The 24,399-nt window shown below is 52.9% G+C and overlaps 1 protein-coding gene across 1 annotated transcript; it reads right to left on the bottom strand.

Moving 5' to 3' along the window:
* Positions 1 to 380: 380 nt before the first annotated feature.
* LOC119514687 (double C2-like domain-containing protein beta) lies at positions 381 to 18,684 on the bottom strand. The gene is made up of 5 exons (XM_037810472.1): positions 18,509 to 18,684; positions 18,412 to 18,462; positions 5,571 to 5,652; positions 4,761 to 4,857; positions 381 to 4,195 (listed from the first exon to the last, which is right to left on the bottom strand). Exons 1-5 carry the CDS (start codon positions 18,682 to 18,684, stop codon positions 4,059 to 4,061), a joined length of 543 nt encoding a protein of 180 aa, XP_037666400.1. The 3' UTR covers positions 381 to 4,058.
* Positions 18,685 to 24,399: the final 5,715 nt, after the last annotated feature.

Below are 24,399 nucleotides of genomic sequence, written 5' to 3' on the forward strand. Positions count from 1 at the left end.
TGCTGACTGTTGGACCCCACCTGGCTTCAACCCTGGCCCTGATCACCTGCTCCAGACCACAGGTTTGTTCTCTACCTGTTAGCGTCTAAGTCAGCTCCTCCTTCTGCAAAGCGAAAGCCACAGTTCCGACACAATCCAGCCCCCTCTGCCACTCTCCCCTGTCCCACCTGGCTCCCCACGATGCGGGTCATGCCAAGCACACCCTGCTGTGCCCCCAGATAGCCCCATAGACCACTCCCTCTCCTCCTTCATGTCTTAGCTCAAGTCACCTTCTTTTGAGGCCCACCACCCTGATAACCTGGGGCCTTTATGCCCATCTTTCTTTTTTCCTCACCACCTTCTAACATGTTTATTGTATTTATTTAATAGACTCTCTGCTTTCACTACAGTATAAGCTCTGTCAGGGCAGTCTTTGTTCTGTTTGCCAAGTCCATCCCTGGTGCCCAGATCAGTGCCTGGCATCAGTGCTCCTTCTCCACGGCCGTCATGGGTGCGTGGCTGTGGGAACGGCCCATGGTCCCGGGAGGCCAGCCGGCCTGAGTGTGAATCCTGGTTAAGTGATTCGGCACAAATATTTTAACCTCTTGGAGCCTCAGTTTCCCCATCTGCACCATGGGAAACTACCTCTAACCGGTTCCTGGTGAAGAGCAAATGAGAGGCTGTGTGGAATAAACCCCCCTGGTCTTTCCCTGTTCTTTCCAGCTACCCATCCAAATCTATTAAACGAGAGGCTCGCAAGCCAATATGATCGCATTGACATTTCCATTTACTTTGGATTATATGTAATTATAAATATTAACAAATAAGACTTAAAAAGGACACCTCCAGGGGCTGCAATTTGAGGACGGTTTCTGCAGCCGTCACGTGGTAGCAAAAACGGTGTTAAGCAGTGCACGAGTCTGCGTGGACCACAGCCAGAGTCCACGCATCGGGAGGTTCACGCGGTTCCAGAAGGGACAAAGGGCAGGGCATGCACAGCTCGGGAGGTGCAATTCCTCGCTCCGGCCACTAGAGGTCAGGAGGTCACCGCTCCAGGGTTGGAAGACGGGCCCGTCGGGGATTGGCTACTGGTGGCGGTGGGCGGGGCGAAGGCCGGCGCGCGAGTGGAGAGCCGACACCTGACATTGGAGGGAACGTGTTTTGGGACATCAGATTTCCCGTCTTTGTGGTTCTGATGAGCCACTAAGATGCTAGTTTGGGGTCAGAGGCGGAGCCGATTCTGCAGCTGCTCAAAGAGCGAACTTTTTTCTTTAACAGAGATAAAAGGGGCCTAGAATGGTGCTAGGGCCATCCCTGGGGGCCGTCCTGCCCAGGTACCCCACCCTCCACCTGGGCTCACTAGCCAGAGCCCCACCTCCCTGCCCTGCTGCCCCTGTGACCCGCTTCCACCATCTTTCAGGACGGTGCACCTTTGCACAGCCCAGGGCAGTGGAAGGCCCTGGCCTGGGTGCCGGGAGTCCTGGATTCTTGTCCCAGCTGTGGCCCCTTCCACCCGCAGGGCCTCAGTTTCTCCACATGTCCAGTAAGGAAGTCAGACTAGCTGGGGCTGGTGGCCCCTTCTAGCGTTGCCATTCAGCATCCCCACCTCTTCAGAGAGGGTGTCACAGCTCCTCTCTGAATGAGCCCCCCAAAATTAGACACCCAGCACACCCCGGCCAGGGGGTGCTCAACAATAGGCCACCTCCCACTCTAGGCGGCAAGGCTGCAGGCACCCCTGGGGAGCCCTAAGTGGCACTGATGGTTTCAAAGCCAGGTATGGGAGGCAGAACAGTGACAAGGCCCCGTGTCCCCCCCCCAGGCAGCAGAGCTTACTGAGCCTTCACCTGAGTTATCTCTGCTGAGCCCCAACAGCCCAGGAGCAGGAGGACAGGGGAGTCCTGGTCCCCAATCAGGATGTGGCAGAGGACCAACCGGGGATTGACACCTTGTTCGCCCTTTCCCAGCTGTGTGACCTTGGCACACTGCTCAGCCTTTCTGAACCTCAGTTTCCTCATCTGTGAAAGGGGCACAAGAAACCCACCTCAGAGGGTTGTGAAGATTCGTTAAGCCAATGCATGTGAAACCCTTAACATAATGCATAGCTTTCTTAAAGATGGGGAAACTGAGGCTTTATGAGCAACAAGGGTGGCCAGGTCCTGTGTGGGGGCTGGAGTCCTGTTTTCCCTGCAAGGTGGGAAAGGGCTGATGGGCACTTAATGGGATTTGAAGCATCACCCCGGGCCTCAGAAGGTGAGGTGCTTTGTGTCTGCAGCAAAGGGTCCAATCTTCAGGCCCCTGTGAGCCCTGCTACTGGTGTTGGCATGGGCGGGCAGCTGGCAGGGGCGAGCCCCAGGCAAGAGGCTCCTGGGAGCCTCGGGTGAGCCCAGTGCCCCCCACCCACTCCGCCAGAGTGTAGTGTCCAGAGCTCATGGCTGGGGGTGGGGCAGGGCCCTAGATCCTGCCCCCCCCCCTGTGCTAGGACACCTTCCCTCTCTGGGCCTCGGTTTCCCCATCAGTGCAGTGAGGGGGTGAACACAGAGCTCTGCAGCTCTGAAATTACTTGGCTCTGCATGTGTTCCTGAAGGCCCCTTGGTAGGCAGGAAAGGGTTTCGGGGCTCCAGGCCTGAGGCCTAAGATCCACATGCCCTCACCCCTTGCCTGGTGACCCTGACTTGGGGGTGCAGACAGGCCCACCGGGCAGGGTGCCCCTCTCTCTCAGCCCCACAGGACTTCCCAGAAAGAGGACCCTGAAGTGCCACTGAGTACTCCCGAGAGGGACGTCGGTGGTCAAGCAGGGCCAGATGCCACAGGTAACGGAGTGGGGCCCCCCAGTACCCAGCCCTGAACAAGAAGGGCCCAGGCAAGTTTTGACGAGGGGAGATAAAGGGGAAGGGGAGGCAGAGAGGAGGGTGAGGATGAGGAATTTTTGCTTGTGTCATGCATAAGGGACCCTCTCCTCTATTGCAGCTGACCTGACACTTCTGCCAGAGGAATGGGGGGCAGGGTCCATTCTTGAGGCCCCTCAGGAGAGAAAGAGCAAAGGAGGGTCTGCAGACTGAACTTGAGGCTGCTCCAACATCACTTTCTCTGAGATGCTCCCATCACTTCCCCCATGGCCCACCATGAGTCAGGACTGGCCTGGCAGCCAGGGGTGGGTGGCAGGGCTGGTCGGTCGTCACTGACCTGGACCCCTTTCCTGTCCTAACAAAGCCTTTCCCCCTGGGTCTGCACAGTTCCCCTGGCCCAGTCACCTTCTCTCCCCTCCAAGCCTTTACAGACCATCCCCAAGGCCTGGCCTGTTCTTCTCCTCTGTCTTCCTGGAAGCCCCTACTCATGTTTCAAGACCTTGTAGACACATCACCTCCTCCAGGAAGCCTTCCCTGCCTTCCCAGCAGAGTCAACAGTGCCTACAGCACTTGCAGGCTGGCCAGGCTGCTCTTGGCATTTCTCATCCCTAATGTAATAGGTTGTTTCCAATTGCCTGGGGACAGGCCCTGTGTCTCACTCACCCCTAGGTGTTTGCAGAATAAGTGAAGTGCTTCTAGTTTGCTCACGTTCTTTGGGAGCCTCCTGGAACTTTCCCAGACTCCTGGCTCTCAGGACTTTTTCCCACCCACCCAGGAATGCCAAAGATCAGCTGGAGGTGGTCATGACCTCCTTTTGGCTAGATCTGGGAATAAACCTTCTCCTGAGTCCTGTCCTCCCCCAACCCATGCTCACTGACCCTCCAAGGCACCCTTGTCCTCCTGTTCTCTCAGCCAGGCCCTCCCCTGTGACTGACTGCTGACCTCTGGAAGGGTCCCAGCCCCCCTGGGTGGCCCACCCCTCCCCCTGGCTGGGTGCTGGAAAGCACCCGGGGACGGAGAGCAGGTCCAGCTCTCTGCGTGTCCCTGTCCCTCGGAGGGCAGGCCCTCCACGGCCTCCTAGCCAGGCTGCAGTGGCTCTGTGTCCGAGCAGGCTCCTGGGGCTCCCCCAACGTGGGGGCCGTGGCCCTCGCTGGCAGCTGGGGAAGCCCAGGTCCAGGCCCACGCTGGGCCCGGGTGGCAGGCAGGGGCGGGTGCGGTGGCGGGCGGGGCCGGTCAGTCGCTGAGCACGGCCCCCCGCAGTGCGTTGGTCAGCGTGTGCCAGCGCTCGATGCGCTTGTCCCTGTTCTCCAGGCAGTCGAACCAGTGCTTCAGACGCTTGCCCTTGGCGCTGATGCCCAGAACCAGGCCGCCTGCAGGACAGGCCAGAGGGGCAGCTCAGCCCCCACAGGCCCAGGCCTCGGGCCCACTCCCGCCCCCTCCCAGGCACCCCTGCCCAGACTCCGTGTCCAGGGGCCGGACTCCCTGCCTCGCCTGTTGGGCTCTGAGAGAGACGGCCTGACCTCCATGGCCCCCCCAGGTCGTGCCCTTCCTCCACCCAGGGAGAAGTATGGCGGTTTATGTGGGGGGCAAAGGAACGGGGACAAAAACAGGGAAGAAAGGGCAGCTCCATAGGCAGAGCCACCAGGTCCACCAAGAATTTGGGGCCGCAGGGCTCAGAGGCCAGACATCCACCCTACACGCTGCTGTGTGGCTCTGGGCAGGCCTCTGTCCCTTTCTGGGCCTGTCTCCTCCTGTCGTCTAAGGTCAAGCTGGATAAGGTCTGAGGCCCCTCATGGCCTGCAGTGGGTGGGCTGTGGCCCCTGACACCTCTCCAAAAGCCAGGAAGGAGGGGCCGTGCTCAGATTCGGGACCACTGTCCCTGCTGAACCCAGGATGGGCACATGGCCAAACCCCATCTCCACAGGGTGCTCTTACCAATGAAATCGTTGGATTTTCCAATGTCATAGTCCCAAACGGTGACCTCCAGTGTCTTCTTGGCCAGGTCCCCATGCTTGATCTCGTAACAGAACTCCTGGGGCCGAAGGGGTGTGTCAGAGCAAACCCCACTGGGCTGGCTGGCGGGCAGGGGGCCAGGAGGGGATTGAGGGGTGGTGAGTTGCGGTGCTGGAGGGTGGCTGGGTTCGCACAGGGAGCCAGTCCTTTGTGTCTGAGAGCTCGGCCAGCACCCTCAGGGCCCCCAGACTCCCAAGCCCACCTGCCCTTTGTCACTCAGGATCCCTTATTGTCAAATCCAACATATACTGCACAGTGCCTGTTGTCCTCCTGGGTCGGACTCTGCTGGCCACTGAGCCCTCCCTTCTTTGTGGAACCCTCTTTCCCACCAGCTTCTGGGACCCTCCAACATCTGTTTCTAGAAGCTTCTCCTCGGCTTCCTCTGCCTGCCCCTGAATCTGCCCAGGTCCCCTCTGTTCTTCTTTCCCTTTTGCTCCCTGGGGGTCCCTTGACCCATCTCCAGCCACACCCATGCGCCTGAGCTGAGGACCTAGGGATCCACCTGTCCTGAGTCCTCTGGACTTGATCCTCTGGAGAGATTTCCCGGCCCCCACCCCACCACTGCTCCCCCGGTTCAGCCTGCGGTCCCCTCCCTACCTCTCCCACCACCCTTTGGCTCCCACAGAAAGCTCCAGACACCCACATCCAGTCCCCCAGTGCTCCTCTCTCAGACCCACCCCCGCTGGGGGGAGAGCAAGTGGCCTTTCTGCTGGTGTCATTGGCCCCTCATACCTCGTTGAACTCGGGGTTCAGTGTTTTCTTCTTTACCACTGTCTTATGTTTGGATTTCGTGTCCACATCTGGCTTCAGGTATCTGGAATCAGAGCCAGGGGGTAAAAGCTGTGGGGCAGAGGTCCAGCCAGAGGACTTTGAAGAGCTTTTGGTTTCTTTCTTGCTTCCCCAGCACCACTCTTTGATGCCAGCTGAGGGGTCGGCTGCAGTGGGAGAAGGAAGTGGCTCCTTCATCAACTGAACTTCTGCCTACACGTCCATTCCTGAGTTAGCCAGGGAATCCCCACCATCTCCCTAGGAAAGAAGCTTTTCCTTGTTTTTGGAAGTCTAATTTTCACAAAGCTTGTATTTCCTACTAAGGAAACATATTTAGTGGAGTTGGTCCCTTGTTAGAGCTTTTTGTAAAATAACAGCTTTATTGAGCCGTAATTCACATTCCATAAAATTCATCTTTTAAAGTGTACAATTCAGTGGTTTCTAGTATAGTCACAGAGTTGTGCAAGCATCACCATTGCCTTGTCAGAACTTGGAGGAAGGAAAAAGGCCTTTTGGGCGGTAACAGGGTTGCTTCCGGCAGGGACAGGAAGCCCATTTCAGGCCAGCTAGATGTTCCTCCCTCCACAGGCATTAGCTCCTTAGATTGTGATGAGAACAGCTTTCTTCATCTGAGGCTCAGAGAGGGGGAGTGACTTGCCCAAGGTCACACAGCTGGTAAGCATCAGGGCTGGTGCTTGGAAGGCAGCCTGGGCTCCTTTCCCTACGACAGGGAGGCTACCTGCAGGCTCCTGCTTGCAGAACTTCTCCCCGTTGTCCCCAAGTAGATGACTGTGTGCTAACTGCCTCACCCCTGCTGTGGGTGCTGGTGTGGCCAGGACCGGGTCCCCCAGGGTTCTCAGCCACCACCATCTCCCTGGCACAGCTCAGTGCTCAGTGGACATCCGTTGAATGAATGACTGAATTCCTAGAAGTGAAACGATGGCCCAAGGGCACGCGCACATCAAGCTTCTTGTTTCATTTGGCCAAACAGCCCTCTGCAAAGGCCGAGTGATGGACACACAGAGCCCTCCGCAAAGCTGGCTTTAAATCCTTTCTGGTGTGAGAGGCAGAAAATGGTATCCCATGGTTGCTTTGTTGTTTTACTTTGCATTTATTAGGTTTCATTGTAATTTTTATCACATAAATAACACTGGTTCACTAGAAAAGATGTACTGACAAAAGCTGGGGATGGGGAAGAGAGATGAAGGCATTGCCACACAAAAACCTGTTTGCGAACGTTCATAGCAGCTTTGTATAATCACCCAAAACTGGAAACAACCCACAGGTCCTGATCAACAGCTTGTGGTTTGCCCACACAATGGACAACTACTCTGCAACAAAAAAAGAACAAACTACAGATACACACAACCACAGGGATGAACCTCCAATGCCTTATGTTATGTGAAAGAAGCCACACGCAAAAGGCAACATGCTGTATGATTTCTTAATATGAAATGCTGTAAAAGGCAAAACTATTGGGACAGAAAACAGACCAGTGGTTGCACGGGGCTGGGAGAACTTTCTGGGATGACAGAAATATTCTACATCTTGATTGTCCTGGTGGTAACAAGACTATGTATGACCATATACACCAGTCAAAAGTCAAAAGGGGAGAAATTTACTGTATGTCAATTAGATTTCAATAAATCTGATTTTTTAAAAAAGTTGGAGCTCTACCTCACACATATACAAAAATCTACTCAAAATGGGTCAACAACCAAAATATAAGAAATAAAATTATAAAACCCTTCAAAGAAAATGTAGGGGAAAAATCTTCAGGACCTTGTGTTAGGCAATGGATTCTTAAGACTTTACACCAGAAGCACAAGCACTGAAAGAAAAAATAGGTAAACTGGACTTCATCAAAATTAAATACTTTTGTGGCTCAAAGAACATTATTAAGAAATGAAAAGACAATCTATGAATAGGAGAATATACTTGGAAACCATAAATCTGATAACGGTCTAGAATCAGGAATATATAAAGAATTCCTATAACTCAATAACAAAAAATACAAACAACCCTATTTTTCAAATGGGCAGAGGACTTAAATAGATATTTCTCCAAGGAAGATATACAAATGACCAATAAGCACACGAAAAGAAGCTCAACATGATTAGTCATGAGGGAACCACAAATCAAAACCACAAGATACCATTTCACATTCACTAAGATGGCTATTATTTAGCAAAACAATGGAAAATAACAAGTGTTGGCAAAGATGCAGAGAAATTGGAACCCTTGTAGATTGTTGGTGGAAAAGTAAAATGAGGGAGCTACCGTGGAAATCAGTTTGGAGATTGCTCAGCAAATCCCACTTCCAGGCATTTATCCAAAAGAACTGAAAGCAGAGACTCAAACAGACATTTGTACACTAATGTTCTCTGCAGCATTATTCACAATAGCCAAAAGGCAGAAGCAACTCAAACATCCATCGACAGATGAATGGTATATTATTCCAACAGAGTATTATTCAGCCCTAAAAAGGAATGAAGTCCCGATACATGCGACAACATGCATGAACCGTGAAGACATCATGCTGAGTGAAATAATCAGGCACAAAAGGACCGATGTTGTACGATTCCACTTAAATGAAATGGCTAGAATATGCAAATTCATAGAGACAGAAAGTAGAGTAAGGTCATGGGGAGCAGGGGAGGGGTGTGCGGAGAAGGGGGTGTTACTGCTTAATGGCTGCAGGGTTTCCACTTGGGGTGGTGCGAAAGTTCTGGTAATGGATTAATTAATTAATGTGATTAATCCCACTGAATGGTCTGCATGGGAGTGGTTGAGACGGGAAAGTTCATGCTGTATATATATTCCCAGAATTTTAAAAAAAGGAAGAGACTAAAGAGACAATAAAAACTAAATACAATACATGATCCTGGACTGGATTTAACAGTGGAGGAGCAAAGGCCCAAAAGGACATTATTGGGACAAAAGAAAAATTGGAATATAGACTGTATGCTTTATGTCAATGTTAAATTTCCTGAACTTGATAACTGTATTTAAGGTGGACACATAAGTGAATAGCCTTGTTTTTAGGAAATGTATAGGCAAGTATTAAATGTTCAAGGTGCATCATGTATACAACCTATTCTCAAATGTTTAGAAAATAGACAGATGAATAGACAGAGAGACAGATGGAAGGATGGACAGGCAGACAGATAGGCCAGCAGATCGATCGATCAATGGATAGAGTGATAGATTAATATAACAAATGTGGCAAAATGTTAAAAGCTGATAGGTGTGGGTAGCTGTGGGGGTATGCTGGAGTTCTGTGTCTGGGCTTTGTATTATTTTTGCAACTGTCCTCTAAGTTTTAAATTATTTCAAGATAAAATATTTATTTAAAAATTAAAAATAAAAATGTAAAAAAGGACAAAGACATTGAATAGATACTTCTCCAGAGAAGATAAACAAATGACCAATAAGCACAAAAAGAGATGCTCAACATCATCAATCATCAGGAAAACACAAATCAAAACTACAATGAGATACCACCTCACAGCCACCAGATGCTATTATTAAAAACAAACGAACAGAAAATAACCGGTGCTGGAGAGAGTTCGAAGAAATTGGGGCCCTTGTACATTGTCAGTGGTGTTGTAAAAGGGTGCAGCCATTGTGGAAATCAGTTTGTCAGTTCCTGAGAAAGTTAAACATGGAATTACCACATGACCCGGCAATCCCACTTGTAGGCATCTACCTAGAAGAACTGAAAGCAGGGACTGGGACAGATATTTGTATACCAATGTTCATAGCAGCATCATTCACAATAACCAAACCCAAGTGTCCATCAAGAGATGAATGGATAAACAAAACGTGGCCTATTCCTGGAATGGAATACTATTCAGCCATAAAAAAGGAATGAGGTTCTAACAGATGTTACAACATGGATGAAACTTGAAGACCTCATGTTGAGTGAAAGAAGCCAGACAGAAAAGGACAAATATTGTATGATCTTGCTTATATGAAATACCTAGAATAAGGAAATTCACAGGAACAGAAAGTAGATTACAGGTTGCCAGGGGCTGGTGGGGAGGGAGAATGGGAGAGTATTGCTTAATGGGTGCAGAGTTTCTGTTTGGGGTGATGGGAAAGTTTGGATATTGGTGATGGTAGCACAATGTTGTGAATGTAATTATACCACTGAACTGTACAGTTGAAAGGGGTAAAACTGGAAAATTTTGAGTGGTCTAAGTGTAACTACAATAAAAGTTTTTGTTTTTTTTTAGAGAGAGCTATCAAGCCATGAAAAGACATGGAGGAACTTTAAGTGTATATCACTAAGGAAAAGAAGCCAGTCAGAAAACATTATATGATTTCAAACAGTAAAACGATATAGGCAGTAGAAAGATCAGTGGATTAGAATAAGCAAATTCATAGAGTTGGAAACTAGAATAAAAGTCACCAGGGACCAGGGTGGGGGTAGGGAATGGGGAGTCAATGCTTAAATTGTGCAGTTTCTATTTGGATTGATGGGGAAGTTCTGGTCACGGATGGTGGTGATGGCAGCACAACACTGTGAACCTAATTAACAACACTGAATTATATATTTAAATGTGGTTAAAAGGGGAAATTTTAGGTTGTGTATATGTTACTAGAATAAAAATTAAAAAAGAAAAACCCAACAACCACCAAAACATAGGACTGTACAACACAAACAGTGGGCTCTATTGTAAACGATGGACTATAGTCAATAGTACAATTATAAAAATGTTCTTTCATGAATTGTAACAAATGTACCAAGGTGTCAACAATTGGGTGGTATATGGGAACTTTATTTTATGCAGGATTTTTCTGTAAAGCTACAACTTCTTTAAAAAAATAAATCAGTGGTTTCCAGGGGTTGGGAGGTGAGGTGGGGATAGGGCCCAGGGCATTTTTAAGACAGTGAAGCAATTCTGTATGATCCTGTAATGGTGGCTACACAACATGATGCATCTGTCAAAACCCACAGAACTGTACAACGCAAAGTGTGAATCCTGATGTAAATGATGGACGTTAGTTAATAACAACGAATATCAATATTTTGGTTCATCTATTGTAGCAAATGCACCACACTAATGCAAGACATTAATAATAGGAGAAAGTGTTGCGGGGTGCTATATATGGGAACTCTGCACTTTTGGCACAGTGTTTCTGTAAACCTGAAAACTGCATGTGATGGTTGGGAGGGTTAGATGAGACCCCTGGCACAGGGTAGTTATTGTTTCCATCACACCCGGAAGAGGTGAGCCTGGAGTCAAGAAGCACCTTCTGTGCAGGGGCACAAATGTGTTTTTTGTGAAACCAGAACCTATGAGGAGCCTTTTGGTGCAAAAGTGGGGAAACTGAGGCAGGTGTCCCCACAGGTGTGATGGTTAAGTCCACATGTCAGTTTGGCTTGGTTGTTATGCCCAGTTGTTCAGTTAAGCAAGCGCTGGCCTGGCTGTAACTGTGAAAATATTTCATGGGCTTAAATCATCAGTCAGTTGATTGCATCTACAGTCGATTACATCTACAATCAACTAAGGAGATTGCCTTCAGCAATGAGAGATGTCTTCTTAAAGGGAGAACTGATGGTTTCAGCAGTTAGAAAGAAATATCTCCACTTCAGCCAGCCAGCTTCTCGTGGGGAATCATCGAAACATTCATCAGAATTCCCAGCTTGCAGCGTGCCCTACGGATTTGGGACTTGCCCATTCCCACAGTTGTGTAAGCCAATTCCCATAGTAAATCTCATCATATTTACATTATATATGTATATCTTCTGTTGGTTCTGTTTTCCTGGAGAACACTGACTCATACAATGGGTGAGGATTATAAAAATGGGGGTGCAGAGACCCTGGCCCCCTAGCTTTGTTCCGTGCCCTCCCTAGCTGGCTCTCTTCAAGGTCACAGGTGCCCTGCCAAGGACACGGCCCCGGGGGTAGCCCGCTCAGAATCTAACCTGCTCTTTTATTTCCTTTGCTTTCAGCATGGACGAGGCCCATGGTCTTTCAGGGATGGGGACCCCCAAAAAGGTGGGAGTGGCAGCCCCCATGTATCACCCAAGGAATTGGGGGTATCTAGGCCAGGGGAAGTGGGGCCTGAAACAGGGAGCCACTGACAGAGCTGCCTACTTTAGAAGGCCATGCTGGCCCAGCCCTGGGCCAGGACAGGCTGCAATGGGGCCAGGAGCTCCCGTGCCATCCGTGTGTGCAGCGAGGGGGCCCCGGACTGTGCTCTCATGGGCGTGGAGGTTGGCTGGTCTGTCTGTGGCCCCAGGTAAACCTCTGGATCTTCAATAACCCAACACACGACCCTGAACTCCCTGTCAGCCTGGCTGGTGGGCACTGGGTTCAATTTAAATTTTTTGCACCATTTTCCCTTCAGATTGTGTCTCTTCCTGTAAGAGAAATCTAGCATTGTAGAAAACAGCATGGCCCCCCAGTGCCTCCCTAGAGACCACCATGATCATGAATTGCTCTGCCTGGTTTAAGAAATACACAAACACATTGTCACACTGCATGTACCATTCTGCAGTTCCCTTTTTGGCCGGTGGTCCCTGGGGTTCCTTGGCTTGTCTAATTTATTCATGTTAACTGACAGTCCTCCATTCTATGCATATGCCACATTTTATTAATCTATTCTCCTGCTGATGCACACGTGGTTATTTCCAGTTGTTTGCTATTACAAGCAAGGCTGCAATAAACAGCTTTCTACCTGTGCATGAGTTTCTAGGATATAAAAACCTGGAAGGAAAACGACGAGGACACGGGTCGTGCACTTTTCCAATATTACTGGTTATTGCCAATTTTCTTTACAGGGACTATAAAGAGTGTAATTGTCTTCTAAAAGTTTTATAGTTTTGCCTTTCACATCAGATCTCTAATTCACTGGAATATATTGTTTTTGTTAATGGTTGAGGTTAGGGCACAGATTATTGTTTTTCTTACAAGAAAACCAGTGGTTCTCAAGCCAGTTGCAGGGAAGCCCCTGTTTTAGTTACGGTTCTCTAGGGAAACAGAACCAACAGGACATATGTGTAAATATAAGATTTTATAAAAGTGTCTCATGCAACTGTGGGGATGCAAGAGTACAAATTCTGCAGGGCAGGATGCACGAGTCCAATTTCCGTAGGGCAGGCAGCGAACTGGCAACTCTGATGAAGGTGTTCAATGAACTCCTCAGGAGACACTTCTCTGGCTAGCCAAAGAAGAAGTGAAGGTCCTCTCTAGTTTCCCCTTAAAAGTCTTCAACTGATTGGATTAAATCCAGCTGATTGAACTCTCTCATTGTGGAAGACACGCCCTTCGTGATGTCATCAGTCAGAGCTGCAGCCAATTGACAGATGATTTAATCAACCTGCCTTCTGGTTTATTAACCAGCCACAAATGTCCTTGCAGTAACGGTCAGGCCAGTGCTTGCTTGACCAGACACCTGGGCACCACCACCTGGCTGAGTTCACACATGAACCTAACCATCACAGTCCCCTTCCCCCAGTGATGTACACACAGCAGATCCTAACCAGCTCTGGCTGACGCTGGGGCTCTGTGCCTAGAGTCCAGTAGCATCAGATTTTTTTAAAAAAGTTCACATACTATAAAATTTACCCTTTTAAAGTGTACAATTCAATGGTTTTTAGTATATTCACAGGATGTGTAACCACCACCACAGTCAATTTTAGAATATTCTTGTTCCCCCTAAAGGAAACCTTATGCCAATTAGCATCCCCTTCCCCCTCCCCACCCCCTGCCCCTGGAAAGCCCTAGCCTACTTCTGTCCCTGTGGATTTGCCTGTTCTGAACATTGTATATAAATGGAATCATACAACGTGTGTCCTTTTGTGATTAGCTTCTTTCACAGAGCATTGTTTTCACACTTCATCATGTTGAAGCATGTGCCAGGCCTTCCTTACTTTTTATGGCTGAATAATATTCCACCGTGTGGCTATCACTCATTTTGCTCATCTACTCATCCGTTGAACACATCTGAGTTGTCTGCCTCTTTAGCCATAATGAACAATGCGGCCATGAACACTCACGTACAAGTTTCTCTGTGCACATGTTTTCATTCCTCTTGGGCATATGCGTAGGAGTGGAATTCCGAGTCACATGGGACCATCGGCGGAGTGGCCAAACTGTTTTCCAAAGTGATTTTAAAAGCGAAAGGAATCTGGTGGTGGCCAGGGGGAGGAACGTGCCAACAGCATTGGCCCCCCTGTGACAGCACCAGCCTCCTTTGGGGTTGAGATGCTCCCCCTTGGTGTCCCCTCAGGCCAGGCCTGATCCCCCTTCTGGGTGTCAGCGCCTCTGTCTCTCCCCTACTCCTTTCTGCTTGGTCCAGTTCCTCCCCAAGTCACCCAAGGAACTCGGGCTAATATTCATCTCCCATTTGTGGACAGCCCACAGCGTGGCTACTACAGCCTGTGTCACCTCCTGCAAAAGGCCACAGGGTCCTGCCCGCCCCCCAGAGCTCAGGTCACCTGGCACGGCCCCCTGAGCTCTCCCCAGTACCCCCGTGAGTCTGTGGGAGGGCTGGGTGGACCTTCGTCTGTGTCCATGACGCAGCACAGGGCAGGGCCCACGTGCACAGTCACCACGTCCTGGAGCAGTTCCTTGGCCACTCCGGGCACAGACCTCAGCCCTCCTGTCCCCTCCTCCAGCCTGGGGTCGCAGGGAAGCCTAGACATGGCTTCAGGACACAGCTACTCTGCATGACCCTGGGAAGCCACTCAACCTCTACAGGCCTCAGTGTCCTCATCTGGGAAATGGGCTTGGACATAGTTAACCCCCGGGGCTGCCCAAAGAGCATGTCAGAGCATACGCCTGAAATATGTGATCCTGGGGCTCAGGGCCCACCAAGCTTCAGATGCCCCTCCAGTGCTCGCCAAGCTAAATTCCTGGTCCGGCCACTCAGCCTCTCATCCCTCGAGGTGACGGGGAGGAGGCAGCCCGAGGCCGCACACTCACGTTTTCATGTAGGGGTCCGAGTAGCCGTTGGCGTCCATGGCAGCCAGGTGAGCACACCGCACGATGCCCACCAGCAGCCCCTGCTTCTGCGAGCTGTACTTCAGGGAGATGAGGATCTGGCCCTACTCCTCCAGGGACTTGTCCTCCGTCTTGTCCACTTGTCGGACAGGGTGGTCACTCACGTTCCCACCTGCTCCCACCACCAGCCGGATGTGGCCCGCCCCTGCCTCAGCCACTGGCTGCCAAGGCTGCCCTGGTGAGCGGTCACGGATGGGTCCTTGCTGGCCTCCTGAGAGGATCTGAGCCCCTGCCCCTGGCTCCCCAACACCTGCAGGACAAGGCCACACACCTGAGCCCCCTTCCCAGCCCTGCAGGGCCCAGCTCCGGGTCCGGCAAGCCACTGCCCGCTTCCCGCATTTGTGTGGACCTTGAGCCAAGAATGGTTTTTAGCTCTTTAAGTGGTTGCAAAAGAATCAAATGAAGAGTCACCTCTCGAGACTTAAAAATTATATGAAATTCAAATTGCAGGATCCACAAGCTGCACCCATTCATTTACATATTGCCCGGGCTGCTTTCGCCAGGGCCGATTTAAGTAGCTGCAACAGAGAAGTATGGCCTGCAAAGCCTAAAATATTTACTACCTGGCCTTTCCTGGAAAAAGTTTGCCCACTCTGGTCTAGCTCTTGCCCGCTTCTCCTGCACAGCTTCGGCTGTGTTCCTCTTGGCAGCCTAAAGCTGACTTTTCTGCAGTCTCCTGGACTGTGAGCCACTTCACACTTCGGCTCTGTCTTCAGTGTTTGGGACAAGCCTCGTCCTTCTGCGCTAGGCTCAGCTCAGGCGGCCCCGGTCCTGGGAGGGTGGCTGCCCGGCTCCAGGTTCCCACCGGCCCAGGCTTCCTCTGCCCTAACGCTGTGTGGCCACCAGCTTCCTTGTGGGTCTCCCCTGGACCCTAAGTTCCTTGCAGATGGGACCGTGTCTACGTCACTTTTATGCCCCAGGGCTGGGCAAGGGCCTGGCACTGAGTATGTGCCCACCAGAGGGTTATCCTAGTGAAGACGGGAAGAAAGGGGCAGCTGGTCCCCTCTGGGTGCAACCTCATACCAGCAGCTCCAGCCTGTGTGGATTCAGGGAAAGCTGAAAGTCTGCCCAGGCTGGATGGAGCCTGGTGAATGGTGAGGGGTCATCCTAGCCCCAGCCCCCTGAGGGTGGCTCCTAGAGCCTCTCAGGGCATTGGTGGTTGGGGGGGGGGCTCTTGAGGGAACCCAGAAGAGAGAGCTTTGACATGTTCCCAACCCCAGGGAGAGCTGGGAGCCAGCTGGGGGAGCTGTCTAGTCTGCCTCCTGAACCTCAGAAGCTGCCCAGGGCCTGTCATTGCAATCAGATCTCAACTCCTGGCCTCGATGTCTGCCCTCCCCGCCCATAGCCAGCCTGATGCTTTCCCATTCCTTGCCCATTTCTGCCTTGCAGCCGCTGCTCACCTGGAACCACAGCCCCTACACCCAGCTCAAGCCCCATGTCCCTCGGGGTCCCCTCCTAAGGTCTCTGCCAAGCTCCTCTAGCATATGGTGCCAGCTCACCCCTTTGCCCACCATTGTGCCCCTCACAGGCAGGGGCCTCTTCCAGACCTCTCTGGAGATGGGAAACCCATGAGGGGAAGGAAGGGGCACCTAGCAGGGAGGCTTCTCAGGCCCCCAACTCCCCTGCTTGAAACAGACATGGCTAACTGATGCCAGCATCCACCCTGAGCACAAACGCAGCCTCGGTGCCTTTCTCAGCCCTATGCCCTGGCAGCCCTCCCCGGGGATCAGACCAGGTCTGAGATGTAACTCTGCTCTGTGCAAGGGCACCACAAAACACTGCTCTCGGGCTAGCGTGTGTGGTATGTGAAAACAAAACAACTTCAACACGCAGGGGTGCCTTCAGCTATTTTTTCAGGGGTGGAATGTTATACTTTGGATTGTATCCTCTGAAGCCCCCTGCATTGGGCACTGCTCAGTATTTACATAGAACAAATGAATGACATTTATAGACTATGTAGAATCTAAAAAATGCCAGGAAAATCTGTCTTCACTGCCAGAGTCATTGTCACAAACTGCACTACTCTGCTGACCGTGTGTCCCCAAATGTGGATCAGTCAGTGAGCTGCTAGCAAATTCAAGCGAGGTCCAGCTTCACCCTGTCCATGTCTGGTACACAGACACACTTGCACGTGCACACACTTGTGTGTCCACATGCATGGGCACACAGATACAGGCTCACATGCACACATGCTCCTACACACACATGCACAGACACTCACGCATGCACATCTGCTCACACAATTCACACACACGCACACACACACTCACCTCCACATGTGTGCACACCCACACACCCACGTCCACGCAGTTGTTGATGCCAGGGACCAAAACTCAGGAACACAACTCTAGTGGGAGTTGATGATGCCTTTTATAAGTGACACACATCATTTGGAAGAACTGGGTCACCCGTGGTTAGTGACTAATAATAAAATTAAAAAGGTTATATCCATCACATAAATGTCTATGAGTGGGAGAGAACATGACAAGGGAATGAAATTTGCATTGTGCAAAAAAGAGAAGTGGGATTCTGGTCAGAGGCAACTGGCCCCTGGGGTGATCTGTTCCTGAGCATCTGCAACCCGAGACCCCCAGGCCCCGCCCAGACTCAGGCACGCTGGGGGACGGCCCTGGACGTGTCCTCCTGCGTGTACCCCATGTGCAGGCCCCTGCTGCTGTCCACGACCCAGGACACGGGGCAGCCTGTGGGCCCAGTGCTTCTTGACTCCAGAGCTCTGGGGGCTCCTGGCCGCCCCTCCCCGACCTTCTGAACTGGGTGGAGGCGAGGCTGCCCCAAGGCGGGGAGGAGGGAGAACTGAGAGGGACAAATGGACCAAGACCACTGCAAGGGCTCAGCTGCTGGAGACGGCCAGATGGAAATCTGTTTTGACATCATTTTCAACAATTGCATATTCTAGGGAAGAATAATTTTCTGTCTCCGGGGGATATCCCATAGCACCTCAAGCCTACCACGATCACCCGGAGCTCCCGAGCGCCCCCCCGGCGGCCCCTCCCTCAGTCCTTGGCCTCACAGTGAATGGCCACTTCATCCTTCCCGTAGCTCAGGCCCCAAACCTTGGAACTGCCCACCCCCCCCCGACGTCCTGCCAGCATATCCTGTCCTGATCCACGGGCTTCTCCCCACTTCCACCACTGCCCCCGCCCGGGCCGGGGCTGTGCTCCCGTCCTCCTAGCTGATCGAGCCCCCAGAGCCCTCTTCTCTCTGCCAGTCTGAGCCCGGCTGCCGTGAACCTGTCCAAACGCGGTCAGACGCCTCCCCTCCCCTCAGCACCCTCTGTGGCTCCCATCTCGCTCGGGCTGAAAGCCCAAGTCCTTCCTCGGTTCTGCGCCCCCCATTACCTCTCTGATCTTCACTCTCAATGCTCCGCTCCCGGGGCCTCCTCCTGGAGCCTCAAACACGCGGGCACATCCCCCCCCAGGGCCTTGCACATGCTGTTCCCTCCACCTGGAATGGTGTCTGCCTGGTGCCCCCCTTACTCAGTGAGGCCTTCCTGGGGCAACCACGCAAACCACAAACCCCCCCAACATATCCGATTGCTCTTCTCTGCCTTAGATTTCCCTTTTCAGCCCTAACCACTATGTAACATGCCATCTATTTGGATTCTTTCTCCCATTTGTGGTCTGGCTCCTGCCCAGGCTTCAGGAGGGCCGGGATCTTTGTTCCTCCAGCACCTAGATCTGTGCCAGCACATAGTAGGTGCTCAGTAAGTTGCCCAGCCCCTGGCGCCCAGCAGGGAGGGCCCTGGCCGGCCCACAGGCCCTGCTCACCGGCAGCTGCTTCCCCAGGCAGATGCTGAAGGTCTTGCTGTGGTTGGGCTTCAGCTTCTTCAGGGGCACCCGTGTCTCCCCGATGAACTCGTTGTGCCGGAATTTGTCCTCATCGCAGACGGAGATCCTGGGCGGAGGGCACGGGGCTGTCAGCACCGCCGCGGGGCTCTGCAAGCAGGAGGTGAGGGGGTGGGGGCCCGAGCAGCGCCAGCCCCTGGGGATGAGGCAGGGGTGGGCCAGGGTGGGCAGCAGGCGGCCCGGGGCCTCACCCATCACAGGGTCTTGCAGATCATGTCTTCGTCCGTGATTCCGTAGTAAGTGAGGGTCTCGTTCCACGTCGGGTTCAGGGTGTTACGGAGAGTTTTTGTTCTGAGCTTATTTGCCTGGAGAGAAGTAAAATGATCTTGTGAGTAACAAGGAGTGTGGTGGGCAGAGCAACGGCCCCCGAGGAGCCCACGTCCCTGTCCTCGGAACCCGTGACTCTGTTCGGCCACGTGGCAGAGGGGGGTTGAGGTGGCAGCCGGAAGCAGGTTGCTCATCAGCTGACTCAGACGGGAGACGATCCTGGATATCTGGGTGGGCCCAGTGTGATCACAAGGGTCCTTCACAGTAGAAGGGGAGGTCGGGGGAGTCGTGGTTGTGGACGAGTGGTCAGAGAGAGGCAAAGGCTGGCTTTGAAGATGGAGGAAGGGTCAGGAGGGGGCGGCTTCTAGAAGGTGGGAAAAGCAAGGAAACGGATTCTCCCTTTGAACCTCTGGAAGGGAACGCAGCCCTGACACCAGAATTTTAGCTCTGTGAGATCCGTGTGGGACTTGTAAGCTACAGAACTTAGAAAATGAATCGCTTTGTGTTAAGTCACTATGTTGGTGGTAATTTGTTATAGCAGCAAGAGAAAGCTAGAAAGAGGAGGACCCCCACCTCCGGGCCGCTGGGGAGGGGGTGGGGGTTGTGCAAGAGGAGGTGGGAGTGGTGCTCCCGGGACGTCCGACTGAGGAACGGGGTCCTCTCCCCAGAGCTCCCCACCCTGGCCCGTCCCTCCTTGCCTTTGCCCAGGCTGTTGCCCGTGTGGGGGCCACCCTCTCCTGGGGAGTACCTTCCAGGGGCCATGTCCCAGCTGGACGCCTCCACCCCTGGTTCTTAGATTCTTATCCTATTTGCCCATCTTGCCTCCATCTGACTCTGGGCTGTGTCTGATTCACTTTGGGGTCCGTCCCACCGGCTCCAGCTCTGAGGTCAGACAGCCCTGGGTTCAAATCCCCACCGTGCCCCTAACCCGAGCTCTGTGAGCCTGGAGGATTACTCGCCCTCTTTTTGAGCATCAGGTTCCCCTCTTTGAAATGGGAGTGATCATGCCTCTCTTTCTGTGTGTCGTCAGGAGCCTTGGCTGGAAAGTTCTCCAGGAGGGGGAGGGTCCCTGCAAGTCGACAGCCAGGAACTGCTGACCCTAGGGGGCCTCGGAGGGTGCATGGGTGGGTGGGGCCCGGAGAGGGTGGGGCTGCCTGGGTGCTCTGGGTGGAGGCAAAGAGCTGGGGTCCCATCAGCTGGCTTGGGTTTGGGCTGGGTGGGGGTGGGGGGCTGTGGGCCTCCCTGGGCCCCAGCGGGCAGGGGGGCCATACTCATCGGCAGGCCTGGGGCGGGACCCTCTCACCTTACTGTCTCCTGGCAGCAGGTGCAGCTTGACGTAGGGGTCCGCCAGCCCATTGTGGTCCATCGGCTTCAGGCCCTGAGGAGAGGAGGAAGGCAAAGGGCATGAATCGGAGGCCGGGGATTGGCACAGGGCCCCCCAGGTACATTCATGGCCGTCTTCAGAGGTCCCCACCCCAACCCTCCAGTGCAGGGGTCCCAGGCCCTCCTTATCTGACCGGCCTTTCTCCTTCTCTTCTCCTTATCAGCAAAAGCGGGTGACTCACCTGTCCCGGGGGGATGGAGTCCACACCATCCTGCTTTCCAGCTTCTTCCGGATCCCTCTCCCTACACCCCAACCTCAGAGAGCCCCAACACGGCCCCCTCCGGGTAGCTTCCCCTACAGACCGTAACTCCACACGCCTCTGTCCACTCATCCACACGCTTCCCTTGCGGCCAGGAGGGAAATGTTTGGGGTCCAGCAGGACGTGAGGGGCTGGGCTCAATTTCTCTCGGGATTTGCATGGCTCCCAGCCCACCCGCGCCCCAGAAGTCACACAAACCGACTGGACACGGAGGGCCACCCCCATCTAACTCTGCTTTCAGCTCCTTTTGAAAAATCGGGCAAGTGTGCAAAGCCAGGGACACGAGGAACCAGCAACAGACAGGGGCTTGGCGGAGCACACGCGTGTTCTTGTGTCTGAAAACTGCACACACGGGGAGGAGGCAGCTGTGCGCGTGTGGGGCCCGGCCAGCCACTCAGACAGTGTTCAAGGAGGAGCGAGTGGGCAGAGGGAGCACAGCTGCTCTTGGCCAGCCCCCCTCCAAGGGGAGCCAAGGCTCTTCTCGGGGGCTTTGGAGGAGCTCCCAGCTGGGGGCTGAGATTTGCGATGGGGGAAGATTCTGAGTACAAGTCCTCCCCTCTACGTCAGCCACACCCCCAATAACGTCTTTTCCAGTTAGCTCTTCAGTGGTACCAGAAAAATCTCAGTGAAGGCCAGCTCCCCAGTTTAAAATGATCCCAAGTTAATTAGAATACTCAAAGCAGCAAACTTAAAGCAAACCATAGAAATAGAAACAGGATATGGGAATGCAAATGCCTGGGTAGAATGACTTAAAGCCTAAACGAAAGTAACTGCTACACTTGTGCAACAAGCCAACCCAACGCTTGGATCGTGCCCTTTCCCCTTTGTATGGAAAACATGAAAAGAAGTTCAAGTGTATGATACTCCTTTTTCAGAATACTACTCCTGGCAAAAATTGTAGTACGTTGTCCTCCCTTTTCCCTCCAATTAGGAGAGGAAACATCAAAGCCATACCAGCTCCCCACCTTGGGCCGGAAAACCACTCTGCCTGTCTCTCTAGATGGGGAGAGGGGCTCCAGGATCTCAGGACCATGGCCTCATATACCCAAATGTCGGATGTCACTAAGAATAGTACTGGCAGTTTCTCCAGGTTAACCTACCCTGAGCATACCTTTGGTGGTGCTGCAGAAAGGGCATCCTCCAACCAGTGTTACCTAAAACATGGAAAGGGCCCTGTGCTCTGGTTCATTTGGCCATCCCATTCACCCTGGCATTTGAGAAAAAGGAGGAAGTAAAAACCCAAAAACCAAGAAAAAAAAGTTTACCTGGTTCCTTCAATGACCAAATTTATTTAAACAGTATAAGAGTTCCACAGGAGATCCCAAATAAGTTTAAGGCTAGAAATGAGGTAGCTGCAGGATTTGAGTCATTCTTGAACTGGTGGGTAATGATTAATAAGAATGTAAACTGCATTATTTACATATATTATAACCAACAAAAATTTATCACCTACATCAAGGATGCAGTTAAGGGCATCACAGAGCAGCTAGATGCTACTAGCTGAATGACATGAAAAAATAAAATAGCCTTAGACATAATGATACCTGAAAAACTAGGTGTTGTGTAATGATTGGAGGTGATTCTTGTATCCCCAATAATACAGCACCTGATGAAACCATCACCAAAGCTTTCCAAGGTCTAACGGCATTATCAAAGGAATTAGCAGAGAACTCAGGTATTAATAACCCCCTCACTGGGTGGTTGGAAAGCCGGTTTGGAAAGCGGAAAGGGGTGGCATTGTCCATCTTAACCACTCTTGTCATTGCAGCTGAAGTACCACAGCAGTCGGGTGCTGCATCATCCCACGCACCTGCGGATTAACTCAAAGACATTGAAACGGCCCTAACCAAAGAAATCATGGTTCAATACATGCAAAACAATTTGTATCCCCTCAAGGAGAAAGAACTTTATAATAAGGAATGTGAGAAGGCACTTTGGAAGTTTGAAAGACTGAAATGTAAAAGCTAAAAAGAGTTTAAAAGAAAGAGGGGGGAATTGTGAGAATGAGATTAAGTTTAGCTTTCACACAAGGTGGGGGCAGCTCAGGGAGATGGCAGAGGGTCAAGAAGCCAAGCTGTAGTCTGCAGCCGGTCCTCCTGTTTATCCGCCCACTGTCCTTGCAAGGTGGAGTCTCAGTGTTGGAGGCTCCTAAAATAGTCTCATAATTTGTTACCAACTGGCTCTGCAGTTAAGGAGCAAAGGATAGGGGCCAGGTAAACATAAAAGCGTTGTCAGTGCCTTATGTGGGCATAAAAGCTGTAGTCAGAAGTGGAGACTTGTTTCAAATGTTTCAAATTTGGGCAGGTTAGTTAGGCCTGTCCAATAGGCTGTAAACTCAGGAGCATCCGGCCAATGGAGAAACAGGGGAGGGACTTGCGTGCTGGGCTTAGGACATAAACAGTGCTGTGTTCTGTGTGCCAGCCACCACCATTTGCTTGCTGCCTGTTTGTGCAAGATCATGAATATATTTCTTTTCTTCTCCACAACCAGATGAGCGTTTATTCCTTTTTAGGTATAGTGGTGTTTCTCACATCCCCCCAACATTCACCTGCTGGTAATTGTTCTTTGCTCCAGAGACTCAGTCTTTCCCCCAGGTTCCCTCTGGGCAGTCACTTCACACACTACCTTTCAAGTTCTTCTGCCTGATCCCCACCCCTACTGCCCCTTCCACCTGCTCCCCTCTTGGCTGACCTCATTCTCTCCCCTCCCTTCCCCACCCCCCTTGCCTGGAATCCTGGCAGCTGATAGAATGGGCCCAGGGGGTGAGAAGGTGGGGGGAGGTCAGCTGTGGGAAAGTTGATCTGACACTGAGAAAGGGAGACAGAGATGGAGGAGAATGGGAAACTGAGGCAGAGGGGGAGGGATGACATAGAGTGAGAAGACAGGCACAGGCCGGGCTCCCTTAGCTGCCCCCTCCCTGCCCCCTGCCGGGATCCACCAGCCCCCACTGCGTCCCCTGACCCAGCCCGGGACCCAGGAATCCTCGGCACATTTGGGAGAAGGGTCTTCCCCCAACACCTCAAACCTAACTTCCCATTTTGGGACAGATGAACAATGGTCTGAGGGAGTCTGCCCCGTTGTCTGTCTGAGGGTGGGGGCACCGGCAGTCGCTCCAGCCGGGACTAAAGCCTGGGGGCGGGGCGGGTGGGCTGGCGGCCGCCCCCCATACAACAGGTGCACATTCCTCGTAACTTCCCCTGCGCTGGCGGTCCCGGCGGCTCACAGAGCGAACTCGCTGAGTGCCAGGGCTGGGCTGGGACCCCCGGGCCGCTGCTGCTGCTGGGGGCTCTGGGGGCGCCGCTGGCTCCGGGTAAGTCTTGACTCTGCGAGGGCAGTGCCAGGGGCCGGGTCGTGGCCGGGCACCATGGCTCCACCTGGTGCTCTCCTCCCCCAGGCGCCCACGGCTCGGAGGCGGAGGGCCGGCTCCGCCAGAAACTTGTCTCAGGCTATGACCGCCCGGTGCGCGCGGCAGGGGAGGCGGCGCCCGCGTCCTGGTCAGCAGCGGTCTCAGCCCGGCACAGCTCATCAGCCTGGGGCGGGATCGCGCCCGCGGGGAGGTCGGGCCCCCGCAGGGTGGGGGGCGTGGCTGTGGGCAGGGTGGGCCGGAGGGACAGGCTGGGTGGGGGCCTGGGAGAGGCCGGGCCGAGTGCCGCGTGAGCCGTTAGCGAAGATTGGGCCGAAATCGGACCAATGGACACGCGTGGGCGGGGCTGCTGGGCACCCAGGGGTGGAGCCGGGGAGCGTGATGGACGGGTCTTAAATCGATTTGGGACCCGCGGACCCGCCGGAGGGCGGGCTGGCAAGGCGGGGGCGGAGCTTCCTGCAGACGTTGGACAGAAAACGGCCGGCGGAGATCCGTTACTGGTTGGATTCCGCGCGGTGGGCGGGACTGGTGGAGCCACAGGCCCCGAGAGCGGGAAGGGGTGTGACAGGGACAGAGGCGGGGCCTGGACCCAAGCAGGTGGGGCTCAGAAGGCGGCCGAGGTCCCTCGGTTCTCTC

The sequence above is a fragment of the Choloepus didactylus genome, chromosome 18 (assembly GCF_015220235.1).
Source record: "Choloepus didactylus isolate mChoDid1 chromosome 18, mChoDid1.pri, whole genome shotgun sequence".
Lineage (NCBI taxonomy): Eukaryota > Metazoa > Chordata > Mammalia > Pilosa > Megalonychidae > Choloepus > Choloepus didactylus.

What these genes read in the sequence shown, in the direction of transcription:
- LOC119514687 (XM_037810472.1), bottom strand. Translation starts at nt 18,684, where the DNA reads ATGGGTGAGGCCCCGGGCCGCCTGCTGCCCACCCTGGCCCACCCCTGC. An exon ending in TGCGATGAGGACAAATTCCG is followed by an intron (nt 18,463 to 18,508) that starts GCACAACGAGTT and finishes CTGAAGAAGCTG; the next exon opens with AAGCCCAACCACAGCAAGAC. An exon ending in GCCTGGGGAAGCAGCTGCCG is followed by an intron (nt 5,653 to 18,411) that starts GTGAGCAGGGCC and finishes CTCTGATTCCAG; the next exon opens with ATACCTGAAGCCAGATGTGG.